Genomic DNA, 14,350 nt, shown 5'->3' with positions numbered 1-14,350 from the left:
GAGAACCAGTCAGTGCAGCAAATTTGATATTAGCTACAGAACTGAGGCAGGAGAATAAACTGAGACCATGGACGAGGAAGAAGAGCTTCGAGGTCTGGCCACTTGGCCAGCCGGGAATGGTAGTTCTCAGTGGTTCGGAGTCTTCGTCGCACAGGCTTGTGAGTGAGCATTTGTGTACTACATCTTCCGAAGTTCTTCAGGAGACCACGTTGGCCGGCTACTACAGCGCTCTGCATTGTGGGATATGTAGTCTAAATCTGGCGAAGTATAGTACTATCCAAAGAAAGGTTGCCTGGACTTGGACTCAGTTTCCCTATGACCCTGGGATGCTCACGGCCCATTGGCTGAGCAAGGCAGATCTAGTGGCACTCCTCCCCGCCCCCAGTGACACAATAGCAGCTCCCTCCAAGATGGCGGCGGCGACGGCAGACCCGGGAGCTGGGAACCCGCAGGCTGGGGACTCCTCCGGTGGGGACTCCGGGGGCGGGCTACCGTCACCTGGAGAGCAGGAACTGAGTCGGCGCCTGCAGCGCTTGTACCCGGCGGTTAATCAGCACGAGACGCCGCTGCCACGCTCCTGGAGCCCCAAGGACAAGTACAACTACATCGGCCTCTCCCAGGGAAACCTCCGTGTCCATTACAAAGGTATCAGCGGGTCTGGCCACTGGGAGACAAGCCCAGAACGTCTGCAGGGAGGCTGTGCCCGTTATCCCTTTCTTTGCCCGGGTTTTCTGAGAGTTGGGCCTTAGCCCAGCGGAACGTCCAAAGGAGAGGGGTTGGCCAGGCCGGGGTTTACCTGCTTCCTTTGCTCTGTTCCTAAATACCCGACCCACACACAACTACATTAAATGTCCAAAACCAGTGTTGGTCATGACCTTCCACTTTAGGGCCACCCTTCTTTTCTGAGCTGTCTCCAACTTATGCTAGGCCCTTTACCACGGCTTAGTTTCAATAATGTTTGCAAAAAGAGGTGGTAACATTGTCATAGTAGGTGCATGGGCTGCCTGTCTGCCAGTCATTCCGGGCTGGGCTGGGGGTTGTATGCTAAAGTTGTTGTTGTTGGTGACTTCCATTTCTGCCACTTCCTTCCCCTGGGCTCCAGGCCTGCCTGTTTGGATTCTGGAGAGACAGACAACAGTATTCAGTGTCTCCCACAAACTTCTCTTGCCTATATCTACCCTTGTTTTGTTGTTATAGAGGACATTATCTCTGTCAGGACTCTTGGTCTGGGCAGGAGGCTTAAGTATTTACTCAGTTGTTTTACTATTCCTCGGAGAGTACAAGAACTTTTGGCCAGGGAGGGTTGAAGTTACCATGGCATAGAGAAAAAGGAGGCCTCCATTTGTATTTTCTGGTGTTGACATTCCTTCCTTGGCTTCTTATATCAGGTCATGGCAAAAATCACAAAGATGCAGCCTCTGTACGTGCCACCCACCCCATCCCAGCAGCCTGTGGTATTTACTATTTTGAAGTAAAGATTGTCAGCAAAGGAAGAGATGGGTAAGCCTTCTTCACTATCCCTTTCCTTCCTCAACATAGAACTGGTGTTCCCTGTTGTCAAAGTTTGAAGCTCTAGAACTAATATTAGGGACTGATGTTAGCCTGCTTACCCACTTGGATCTGGGCTACCTCTCCTCTGACTAGAGACATGATCTGGTCTAAACAGTGGGCTTTGAAAGCAGAAGGCACATTGTAGGTAGAGCAGAGGGCACTTTTTTTTTTAGTATTGTAATTAGATAGTCATAGGTCAGGGTTGTAAGTAACAAGTTTACATTAACAATTCAGAGGGCAAATGGGGTTTCCCCTGCTAGCATGTGGTGTTTGTGACTTCCCTCCTTTCGAAGTTGAGGTTCCTTTTTATGGCATTGAGTCAAGTAGAGGCCTCAGTAAGCTTCAAAGGGATAGTAGAGTCTGTGTAGCATTCATCAAAGCTGTGGTGGCCACTGTCATCTGGATAAACAGTTTACACACGGTCAGAGTCAGGTGACCTTGCTGCTCATAAACTTGTTTTTCAGTCCAAGGACTTGAACACCAGTTGGACCAGCTTTAGGAAGATCTTATTAAAGTCAGCATTAGGGAGACTCCCTATTTTAGGGTGACCTAAGCAGACATAGGGCATCAGAGGGGACATTTTTTCTTCTCTTCCTTATTCCTCAAGTCTCCTTTAACCTCTAGTAATTGTAACAAAACAGGTGTCCCAAGCTATTCCACAATGTGACACAATGTGACTTTAACTATTTTGGGACAAGTTTTCTTTTTTTTTCTTTTTTTCTCCCCCCCCCCACTTTTTTTTTTTTTTATGTGTGGGGGTTTCTCTGTGTAGCCCTGACTGTCCTGGAACTCGATCTGTAGACTAGGCTGGTCTTGAACTCAGAGAGATCCGCCTGCCTCTACCTCCTGAGTGCTGGGATTAAGGGCACATGCCACTATCGCTACCATCACCTGGCTAAGGGACAAGTTTTCTTAGGTTGGTTGTGGGAGAATTGCAGACACTGACAGTGACACTCATGTGGACCTGAGTGTGTGTTTTTGAGCTTTTAGGATCATTTTTGTCTCCTCACAACTGTCTTTCTTACGTTGTGTGCAAAACGCCAGGTTCAGAGCCTCAGCCTGCGCTGAGCGTGATGATACATGGCTGTAGTCCCAGCACTCAGGAGGCAGAGGTAGGTAGATCTCTGTGAGTTCAAAGCCAGCCTGGTCTACAGAGTGAGTTCCAGGATAGCCAGGACTATTCTGTCAGACCCTGTCTCAAAACAAAATAAAAAAAACAAAAAAAGAGGCTGAGTCTGGGGCAGGACTGTTGGGATTAGAACCTTGCATGCTTTCTCAGCGACTTTGTGATGTCCTGGCCTTGGAGGGCCCTATGGGCTTGGTGGATCTTAGGGCTTGAGTCTCTGTATAGTCACTCTGGGGAGTTCGGTGAGCACCTAAACTGCCTTGAACCTTAACATTCAGTGACTTTAGAGTTTTAATCAAGGGAATCTCTTGCATCTTTAACTTCCATTCCCACCTGCTTCATTTCCAGATAGGAAACTTACATTTGCTGGAAGACTTAAGGCTTTAATTTCTTTCCACCATCTGATAAAACATATTTAATGTGTTTATATCAGTGTCAATGAGAATGACCTCTTTAAAAAAACCCTCAAAAATAGTTACAGTGTTGACTAAGATGTTGGTGTTGGACTCAGATATTGCCAGGGAGACTGATGGGTGTATTTCTTAAACTTGTAGGGAGGAAAGATGGATCTTTTTTCTGTGACCCTTTTTCATAGATAAGGGCTGAGCTAGTGAGAGACAAGAGCAGGCTTTCAGAAGAGGATCTGAAATCTAGCGATCTAGATTCCTTCAGCTGGCCTTTTAGAGTTCAGTGGCTCTTGCTAAAGAAAGCTCTGTGTTAGACCGTATGACTGTCTTGTTGTCTACAAGTCTGAAAAAGGTGACTGCATGGTGAGGCACACCTTCAGTCTCCAGCACTGGAGGCTGAGGCAGGCAGGCTGGGCAACATGCCAAGTCCCAGGCCAAACAGGGCTACGTATGAGATCCTCTCTCAACCAAACTAAGAGTATTTTTTCTCAGGCTGCTTTTCCCATCATTTGTTTTCCTTTTTAAATAACAAAGTTTCATCTATTCCAGGCCAGCTTTCTTATATGACGAAAGATGACCTAGAACTCATGATCCTCCAGCCTTTACTTCCCCAGTGCTAGGATTACAAACACATGCTACTCCACCTGATTATACAGTGCTGGGAATCAAACCCAGGGCCTCATAGACAGTAGGCAGATACTCTGCCAACTGATTACATTCCTGGAACCTATTCTTAGTGTTTTTACATCTGTTGAATACACTTGTTGAGTTGATCTGGAAGGCTCAGTTTTATAAAGGTCATTGTGTGTGTGTCTCTAGTGGCTGACTGTAGTTGACAGACAGCTAAAGCAGTAAGATAGGGGTGGGTATATGATTCCCCAGGGGTACTTTCTGGAATCCCTGAAAGGCTTTTTTGTTGTTGTTGTTGTTTTGTTTGTTTTTCGAGACAGGGTTTTTTTGTATAGCCCTGGCTATCATGGAACTCACTCTGTAGACCAGGCTGGCCTCGAACTCAGAAATTCGTCTGCCTCTGCCTCCCAGGTGCTGGGATTAAAGGCATGTGCCATCACTGCCCGGCTATTTTGTTTTTCAAGACAGGATTTTTCTGTGTAGCCCTGGCTGTGTACAGGACTCCATTTCAGGTTTGGTTTTTGAGGAAGCTAACAGGCAGAAGTGCCTCTTCCCTGTCAGTGTTGGTAGCATATTTCTGACTCAGGTCTTGTTGATGGTCTGAGCATTAACTGTAGCTATAGCTATTGGTTTTGTAGCCTTCCTGTGTTGTCTCATTTGAGCATCTCTAGAAAATGACTGGAGTGAATGACGATAGACTTGTTTTGTGGGTGAGTCCCTGAGATGTTTGGTGGCCTGCCCTGGCTGCAGGGCTTAAGATGTGCAATAGCCTCGCCTGTCAGATGTCCTGGTCTGATCCCCGACATATGTTTGAGCTGCTGCTGACTTTTCCCATTATGGCTGCTCTGGTATGTCTTCTCTGGGCTAGTGTGAAGGAGCGTCCTTTTGGGCCCTTACAAGCTCACAGTGTCGGGGTAGGGCAGACAGAGAGAGTGGGCACTGAGGCTAGAGAAGCAAGGGCATGCTGTTTGGTGGGCTTGACCGACTCAGTTTTCCATCGAATTTGTAAACCTATCTTTCTGTAGAGTTGTGTGTTCCTATGGTATTTATTAATCCATTTTTTTATTATCACGGTTCATCAGAAAGAAGTGCTTTTGTTTTTTTAGTGTTTTATAGAAAACACTAAGCTAGTCTGGTTTGGTTTTACCGAAAGTTTTTTTAAAGTGATTTTATTATTTTTAGTTACAATCATTTTTAGTTACATGTGTATGTGTGTGTGTGTGTGTGTGTGTGTGTGTGTGTGTTTGGGTATATGTGTTATGAGCACAGTACTTGAGGTGGCTAGACCATGATAGCACATCCCGTGGATCTGGCATTCCAGGTAGTTACCTACCTGACATGGGTGCTGGGAATCAAAGTCAGGTCCTCTAGAAGAGCACCCATGCTTGGAGAAGAGCCGATGAGCTCTCTCTCCAGCCCCTCATAGGAAGGTTTGGTCTGTCTGCTTTGGGTGTGATCCTTCTGAGACAACGTTGCTTTGTAGCTCAGCTAACTTCAGTCTCTTGCTTCCTAAGCCTCCCAAGGGCCACAGAATGGTGTTATTTCAAGGATTTATAAAGTTTTTGTTATTGTTGTTTTGTTTTTTCATCCTGATTGTACTAGATACAATAGAGCAGAAGCAAAGACAGCAACAGATGAGCCTTGTCCTCAGGGAGCCTGTGGCCTGCCTGCTCAGTAGGCCGGAGAAGAGCTTTTCATAAGGGGATTCAAAGTTGGGCAGTATAGTGAGGGATGAGTAGGAGTTTCCAGTAGGCACTACCTGTGGATTTGTGACTCTAATGAGTAATTAGCTTCATGCCAGGGTGTGGGCATTTGGGCTCTTCCTGTTTAGGAGGGAGGGCTCTGTAGAAGGAGCTAAGAGCTTGGCATAGACTGATGGGCTTCAGCTAAATTTTGCTAAGTCATCAGAGCTGTGAACCTAGGGAGCAGGTCTGATAGGGTTGAGGAGATGTCTCAAGCCCTGCCAGGGGTGCCCTTCTGAGATAAGGGGCATCTGGGTTCCTCAGGCTGACTTTATGGACCTGTGGATGTCCCCAGCTTTTTATGATGACACATGGAGGGTGTGGCTGTCCTGGCTGACAGATGCTTCAGTGTGACCCTCAAAATAGACTGTAACATCATCCTAGTGGCGGAGGCCTCCTGACATGTGATGGTTGGCTCTACCCAAGAACAGCAGACTTAGGCTAGATCACTAGGTGGTGTAGGGAGCACGGGTGGAGTTGTGTTCGGCTGGGGCCCTGAGGAAGGATCTTTGGTTACCGCCAACCACCTCTGACTTGCCTGGTCACGTAGCAGTACACCTACCCACTCATGCTACAAGGCAGGATGAACATTGATTGTCCTCGGGCTGCGCTCCAGGAGAACAGACATGAGGCCTATTTGAGATGACAGAGATACATCCCTACAAGTGACCTCACAGAAGCATAGGAATTGTTAGACCATGTTATGGACCCTATCTGGGTTGGCCCAGGGCTTAGATCTTTTTCTGCACCTCTGAGTTTCTGCTTGCAGAAGAGATGGTGATAAAAATCACAAAGAGCAGCTGGAATGTTCAAGATAAACAAATGGAGAAGCAGATGCTTTGGGCAGAAGACACATGAAAAGATGTAGACTGTCCTGGGCATGGCGGCTTGTGCTTGTAATTCTTCTGCTCACGTAGCAGAGGCAGGAAGATGAAAAGCTTGAACCCAGCTTGGCTTCAAGGCCAGCTTGGGGCTACACAGGGAGAACATGTTTGTTTGGAAATATTGCTGTCTAGGGCAGGGTAAGTAGGGGCCAAATGGAAAACCCCTAGAGTATTGTGGTCAAGGATCTTGGACTTTGTTTTGAGGGTAGTTGCATGTACAGACTCTGCCAGTCTGGTCTACCTGGCCTCTGCTGAGAGTCTTGTCCATGTGGGCCAGTGGCTTTAGGTCCTTCACCCAGAGCATAGTTTTCTCTTAGCATGGTTCTTTCTTTTTCTCAGAGGTAGAGTGACTCTGCTTACGTTGTCATTGTCTGATGGTTTGGTTTTGCCAGCTTCTCTTTGAAAAACAGTACCATCCTATGTTATATGCCCAAGCATTTCCCTCTCATGTGTTCAGATCACCCAAAATGCTTTTTAATGGAGACTAAGAGTCACTTTATTAAGATCTTACCTGTCACCTTCTTGGTCCTCCCATTCAGGAACCCTTCCCCCTCTGATCTCTGTACATGGTTCAGTGATGTTGAATCTCTGCTTATCTGTGGACTGGCTAATGCCTTACCCTCTCTGTTCTGAAGAGTAGGTGCTATCCTTGCTCAAAGGACGTGTAGCTAGGTGCCAGCAGTGGGGTCCTGTTCTCCCTGGCTGCCCCGAAGTTGGTAGACTGAGAAATGGCTGCTGAACTTCAGGCTGCGTATTTCCTCAAGTACCAAACACTGTGCTGTTTCTGGATATATAAACCATTGGGCTCTGGAGTCTCTTGGGGTGATAGATGTCTTACTGTATTGAAGGTGAAAACTAGTTTGGACATCTTGGCTGGAGCTCTGGCATGGGTTGAGGAAGCTGGAGTCCATTTTTTCCAGTGGGGACTTCTCATTATAACTGTAAGCTCCGAATGGGGAGTAAGAACACTTTTTAAAATGTAAAAAATGGTTATTTTCTTTGGGGGTATTATCTATGTGTCCAAATATACATGTGGATGTCAGAGAACAACCTACAAGAGTTGGTCCCCTCCTTTCTTTTCCTTCTGCCAAGTGGGCCCTGCGATTGAATTCAGGTCTTCAGTCTTGGCAGTGAGTACCTTTACCCACTAAGCCATTTCTATGGTTCTTGGATTTTATTTTATTTTATTTTATTGCTTTTTGTTTTATGAGACAGTGTTTCTTTGTGTAGCCTGGCTGTCCTGGAACTTGCTGTATAGACCAGGCTGCCCTTGGACCCAGAGATCTGCCTACCTTTGCCTCTCAAGTGTTGGGATTAAAGGCATGCTCTTGAATTTTTAAGTTAGTGTTTATTTTGTGTTTTGTGTGTGTGTGTGTGTGTGTTTGAGTGTTTGCATTATACCTAATACATGGAGGTCAGAAGGCAGTTTGTAAAAATAGGTTTTCTTCTACCATGTGAATCCTGGCAATAAAACTTGGGTTTGGAGACTTAGCAGCAAGCTTCTTTATACTCTGAGCCATCTCACTGCCCCATGAGTGGTGTCCCATGAGTGCCTTGAGCTTTGAGGGCAGATATTGATAATAGGATTCATTCTAGTCCAGGTTTTTTCTCAATTTACAGTATACCAGGCAGATGACATTTTGTTGTCACAGTTTCAGCCTAAGATGAAATCTACCAGCCTTCAGGGCAGAGGTGATTGGAAGATGAGAAGTAGGCAGCAGAGCCTGGAACTTGCTGTGTAGACCAGGCTGGCTTTGAACTCACAGAGATCCTCTTTTTTGCCTCCTAAGTGCTGTAGTGTTTTGTTTTGTTTTATACTATGTAGCTTTGCCTGCCATGGACCAAGGTGTGTAGACCAGGCTGACCTCAAACTCATTGAAGTCCACCTGCTTCTGCCTCCAGAGTGTTGGATTAAAGACACACAGCACCATACTCTGGTTCCTTGGGTCCTTGGGTCCTTTATAAATTAAATCTTCATTGGCCAAAGGTCAGCCTGTAGGGAAATTTCTAGACTGTCCTCCTCCTTTTGCTTCTTCCGTCTCCAGAATGCTTGGTTTATTTCTGTAGATGGGTCAGTATAAAGGGGAGAATCCCAGTTAGAAGGCAAGACAGCGTTTGTCAGGCTGAGCAGAGAACGAGAATTTAGCAGACCACTAGAAAGAGTAGAGTCCTGGAGGGGGTCTACGTGTGGTCTAGGATCAAGTTAGAAAAAAGACTGCTGTCTGAGAGAAGAGGTAGCTGACCTCAGTGCAAGGATGTTTCTCTGCCTCTCAGAATCCATATAAAATGTCTTCATAGCTTCAAGATTAACTGTGTTTTGTTGTGACCAAAATGTGGAGTCATTGCTGACTTACAAGGACTGGAGGACTTGATAGAGCAGTGAGTAGTCTTTCTGTCACCAGCATATCAGAACAAGATGCCCTGGACCACACATGTAAGGATTTGAGAGGGGGCCAAGAAAGTTCTTTTCACCCCTCTCCTGCCTCTCTTCTTGTCTTAGAAGGTATCTTGAGATTTCAGGAAACTTTAGGTCAGTGTGCTGGCTAGTTTTATATCAGCTTAACACAACACATATCATCAGAGAGGAGGGAACCTTAATTGAAAAAATGTCTCTGGCAAATCAAGCTGTAGGCAAGCCTATAAGCATTTTCTTAAATAGTGATTGATGGGGGAGGGTTCAGCCAACTGTGGGCTGTGTCACCCCTGGGGTGCTGGTCCTGAGTTGTATAAGGAAGCAGGCTGAGAAGGCGTGGGGAACAAGCCAGTAAGCAGCACTTCTCCATGGCCTCTGTGTCAGTCCTGCCTCCAGGTTCCTGTCCTGCTTGAGTTCCTGTCCTGACTTTATTCAGTGATGGACAGTGATTTAGAAGCAAAAGCCAAATAAAAACTTTCCTCCTCAAGTTGCTTTGGTTATGGTGTTTGAACACTGCAGTGATAACCCTAACTAGTCAGGAATGACATGTCAGGGCTCAAAGACACCATTATACCCTGAGCTTCCAGGGCAAATACTGATAATAGGATTCATTCTAGTCCAGGTTTTTTCTCAATTCACAGTATACCAGGCAGTTGACATTTTTTTTTTTTTTGTCACAGTTTCAGCCTAAGATGAAATCTACCAGCCTTCAGGGCAGAGGTGATTGGAAGATGAGAAGTAGGCAGCAGAGCCTGGAACTTGCTGTGTAGACCAGGCTGGCTTTGAACTCACAGAGATCCTCTTTTTTGCCTCCTAAGTGCTGTGATTAAAGGTTTGTGTCACTATACCTGGCTAAGAAATGTGAGTTTGTTTTGTTTCTCTGTGTACAACCCTAGCTGTCCTGAAACTCACTCTAGACCAGGCTGGCCTCAACTTGGAGATTCAGCTGCCTCTGCTCCTGACTGCTGGGATTAAAGGCATAAACTACCACCACCAGGCAGGGTTTTATTATGTATTCCTGCCTAGCCTTGAACTTGATACATAGACCAGGCTGGCTTCAAACTCAAAGTATTTCTCCTGCCTCTGCCTCCTTAGTGCTGGGATTAAAGGCATGTACCCACCACATCTGGCTAAAAGTACTTTAAAAAAATTATTTGTTATACGTGTCTATGTAGGCCTCTGTATGTATATGTGTATGGGAGTACCTTCAGAGGCCAGAACAGGGGATTAAATCCCCTGGAGCTAGAATTACATACAGGTGCTTGTGAGTGCTGGGCACTAAACTCAGATCTGCTGGAAGCACAGCCAGTGCTCTCAACTGATGAGCCATTTCTCCAGCCTCTACTAGATACATATTTTTAAGTGGGTGTGGTGTTCGTGTTACTCCACAATTTGAAGAGTGTGGCAGGAGGAGTGTTGTGTATTAGATAGAGGCCATCCTAGGCCACAGAGTGAAATCCTGTCGGAAACAAGTACACAAGCACAGCAGTGTTGTTATGTTTATTTTTTAGCTCTAGGGATCCGACCCTGGGCTTGTGTATGGTAGGCTCTGCCACTGATATATATTGTTAATTACTACTTATTATGGGTATGTGTGTGAGTCTGTGTATATGTGCACATGTGTGTGCATGTATTTATAGAGGACAGAGGAGGGTGTCAGATACTCTGAAGCTGGAATTAGAGGCAGGTAGCTGTGAGCTGCCTGACAGGGTGCTGAGAATGTAATGTAAGTCCTCTAGAAGAGTAACTAGCACTCTTTGGTTTTTCAAGACAAGGTTTCTCTGTGTAGTCCTGGCTGTCCTGGAGCTCACTCTGTAGACCAGGCTGGCCTCGAACTCAGAAATCCACCTGCCTCTGCCTCCCAAGTGCTGGGATCAAAGGCGTGCACCACCACCGCCCGGCCTGTAGCTAGCACTCTTAACTGTTGAGCTAGCTTTCCAGCCTTTGTTTTTGAGACAAGGTTTCATGTATTCTAGAATTTCCTGCAAGTCACTATATAGCTAGGATAGCCTTGGATCTACTTCTAGAGTGCTAGGTGTCTGTGTGTGTGTGTGTGTGTGTGTGTGTGTGTGTCTGAGTCTGTGTGTCCCCACATCTCGATTATATGGTGCTGGAGATTGAACTCAGGTCTTGCTGCTTGCTAGACAAGTACTATGTCAGCAGAGTTATAGCCCTTTACCTATAGTCAGTCAGCCATTCTGTCTGTTTGTTTGTTTGTCTTTGTATTTTGTGACAGGGTTTCTCTGTGTAACTGTCTGTCCTGGAACTTATTTTGTAGATCAGGCTAGTCTCAAACTCAGAGATTGTCTGCTGCTTCTTCTCAAGCACTGGAATTAAAGGTGTGCACTACCATTGTTCAGCCTTATTCGAAGACAGAGTCTAAGTAGATTGCCTATGATGCCTTTGAATTTCTTTCATAGTGCAGGCCAGCCTTGAACTTGGGATTTTCTTGCCTCAATCTCCTTAGTACCTGGGATTCTAGGCCTGGTGAGTCAGGCCTGACTCTGAGAAAACCACTGCTCTATAGTTAAATGGTTTATGCCTGAGTACTTAAGCACATTTATCATGTTTATGGATGGCTGTGCCCTGATTCTGATTACTTAAAGCTAAAGAGGTAGAGGTTTGAGTCCAGAGTCTACCACACATAGGATTTGATGGGAACCCTTCTCACATTAAGCTGAGATACTGAATGGCTGCATCCCTGGTTAAGGACAGTGTGTTTGGTTTTTTTTTAATGGGAAGGATCTGGAAAGTCAAGACTTGATTTTAAGACTGTTGGCCTAGCCGGGTAGTGGTGGCGCACGCCTTTGATCCCAGCACTTGGGAGGCAGAGGCAGGTGGATTTCTGAGTTCGAGGCCAGCCTGGTCTACAGAGTGAGTTCCAGGACAGCCTTGGCTATACAGAGAAACCCTGTCTCTAAAAACCAAAAAAAAAAAAAAAAAGAAGACTGTTGGCCTTTTAGAGAAGAAGCCAGAGCTGTGTAGCCTAGGATTGTCTGTGTGGGCTGTTCTTGCTTGGCATGTTTCCTGAGTGGCAGTGGCAGTGAGTGTACCAAGGGTTTCCTCAAACACACTCTGAGCCACCTTTCTCTATGGAAGCACATCTTGACTCAAAAAGGCAAAGCCTTTTTGCCTTTTGGATTATTTCTCCCTGAATAGTCCTGGGATTTGTTATGCCCTCCTCTGAGTGAGCTGCATGGCTTCCTGGCAGTGGGCTGTGGCTGCTGGAGGAACAAGGTACACATAGTAACTGGTGCCATGATGGTCTGTGGTTTTAAGTGGGCTCATCAGACTATGAAATACAGTCTCCAGTACCAAGTGTTAGCTCTCGTTTCAGACCTAAGTGTCAGGTGATGGTTTGCCTGAATGGTCTTCCAGGAACCATTTTGTAGCCACTGTCCTAGAGTCTTCTCTGTCATTGAGTCTGTTGGTTTCTGAGAGGAACAAGCTTGCCAGCTGATGAGCTGTGGCTCAAGTGTTAGATGTCAAGGTGAAGCTCCTGGGTGAATCCCTGGGGTGCCTTGGAGATCTGGGACTTCTATTTTCTTTTGGTTTTTCAAGACAGGATTTCTCTGTGTAGCCCTGGCTGTCCTGGAACTCACGCTGTAGTCTAGGTTGTCCTTAAATTCAGAAATACACCTGCCTCTTCCTCAGATAGGTTTAAAGGTATTTGCCACCACCAAACATGATCTTTTTGACCAAACATGATTCTTTTGATTTTAAATCAGAGAGGGTGGGCTTTCAGCTTCCCACAGCTACCCAGAGCCATCTCAGCACTGAGCCTCGGGTCTTTTGTTTTTCTCCCCCCCTCCCCCTTTTGTATCATTCCTTACTAGAGCTATCAAATTGATAGAACTTTTAAGTTTAAAGTCTTGAAGTCCTGTAGCCAAATAAATCCTGCACCATACGTGGTCATTATTTAAGGTGCCCAAGGATTTGGTGGCTCATAAGATCCACCTTCCCTCTGAGAGAAAATTGAGAGTCAGTGAGAAGAGCGGGATTTGTGTTCTCTATTGTTCTCATTTGCTCTGTGCAAGCAGAGAGGGGCTTCTTATTTCTGGCCCTGACACAAGGCCAGAGTACAGACTGCTCTGATGGGTTCCATTGAGCTCTGTGCCAGGGCCCTTACTTTTCTTATCAGGAAAGCCAGCTGACCCTCATGCTATCTGGCTCAGCTATAAGGGTTTGACTGTGTGTGCTAAAGACCTTCAACATAAAATGTGCCGTTTGTCCACTTTAGTTTTTTTTTTTTCCTCTTTCTTTTTTTCTTTCTTCTTCTTCTTCTTTTTCTTCTTCTTTTTTTTTTTTTTTAGACAAGAATTTCTCTGTGTAGTCCTGGCTGTCCTAGAGCTTGTTCTCTTTAGACCAGGAGGAGCTCAGACTCAGTTCTGCCTGCTTTTGCCTCCCAAGTGCTGGGACTAAAGGTGTGAACCACTATTCCTGGCTAAGTTTTTTGCTTTTCTCAAGACAGAGTCTCACTATGTAGTTCTGGTTGTCCTAGAACTCACTGTGTAGACCTTGAACTTATAGAGATCTACCTGACTCTGCTTCTTGTGTGCTGAGATTAAAGTCATGTACCACTATGTCTGGCCTGTTTATCTTGTTTAAATGTGTAATTCAGTGGTTTTACTTGGGGTCACAATATTATCCTATTATAATAATTATTTCCAATCTGAGTGTGCTAGCACAACCTTTAATCTCAGCACTTAGGAGGCAGAAGCAGGTGGATAAAAGTTTTAGGCTAGCCAGGACTACACAGTGAGACCCTATCTCAAACAAAACTAAAAAATCCCCAAACTCAACAATTCTCTCTTCCTCCCAGCCCCTCATTATATTCTATGTTTATAACATACACCTATTTTAGATATTTTTTTTAAAAGTATTTATTTATTTAGTATATATGGCACACACCAGAAGGCATTGGATCCCATTACAGATGGTTGTGAGCCACCATGTGGTTGCTGGGAATTGAACTCATGATCTCTAGAAGAGCAGTCAGTGCTCTTAACCACTGAGTCATCTTTCTATCCCTGTTTTAGATAGTTTTATATCAGTTGAATCCTTCAGTATGAGTTCTGTGGTGTCTGACTTGTTTGTGTAAAATGGTTTGAAGGTGTACGTTGTAGCTTGAACGTGAGCATCATTCCCCCCTTATATTTTTGGTGGTGAGCCTAGCCTTTAACGGCTGAGCCATCTCTCCAGCCCACATCATTCCTTTTTTATGGCTGAGTTATTTCCGACCTGGGCCGGTTCACCCCTCCTTAGGCAACCTGGTGGTCCCCCGCTCCCGGGAGGTCACCATATTGATGCCGAACTTAGTTCGGACACCCGATCGGCATAGCGCACTACAGCCCAGAACTCCTGGACTCAAGCGATCCTCCTGTCTCAGCCTCCCGAGTAGCTGGGACTACAGGCGTGCGCCACCGCGCCCGGCGGCTGAGTTATTTCTTAGAGAGTAGCTAGCTAGTTAGAGAACGAGGCACACAGAAAGACACATTTTGTCTGTCTGCTTATCTGTTTGTTGATGGACATGCCTGCTTGTTGGCATTTATAGTGACCAGTGATGTTGAACATCTTTTCATGTGCTTATTCTGTAT

The 14,350-nt window shown here is 45.7% G+C and overlaps 1 protein-coding gene across 1 annotated transcript in view; it reads left to right on the top strand.

Moving 5' to 3' along the window:
* The first annotated feature begins 4 nt into the window (after positions 1–4).
* The window catches only part of Ranbp10 (RAN binding protein 10), a 58,447-nt gene continuing 44,101 nt past the window's right edge, over positions 5–14,350 (top strand). The window contains exons 1-2 of the mRNA XM_034522479.3: positions 5–645; positions 1,389–1,500. Of these exons, the coding sequence (XP_034378370.3) occupies positions 117–645; positions 1,389–1,500 (641 nt within the window). The 5' untranslated portion in view covers positions 5–116. The remainder of the gene's footprint in view (positions 646–1,388; positions 1,501–14,350) is intronic.

Source organism: Arvicanthis niloticus, chromosome 18 (genome assembly GCF_011762505.2).
Source record: "Arvicanthis niloticus isolate mArvNil1 chromosome 18, mArvNil1.pat.X, whole genome shotgun sequence".
Classification (NCBI taxonomy): Eukaryota; Metazoa; Chordata; class Mammalia; order Rodentia; family Muridae; genus Arvicanthis; species Arvicanthis niloticus.
This window is presented reverse-complemented; position numbering and strand designations above follow the sequence as displayed.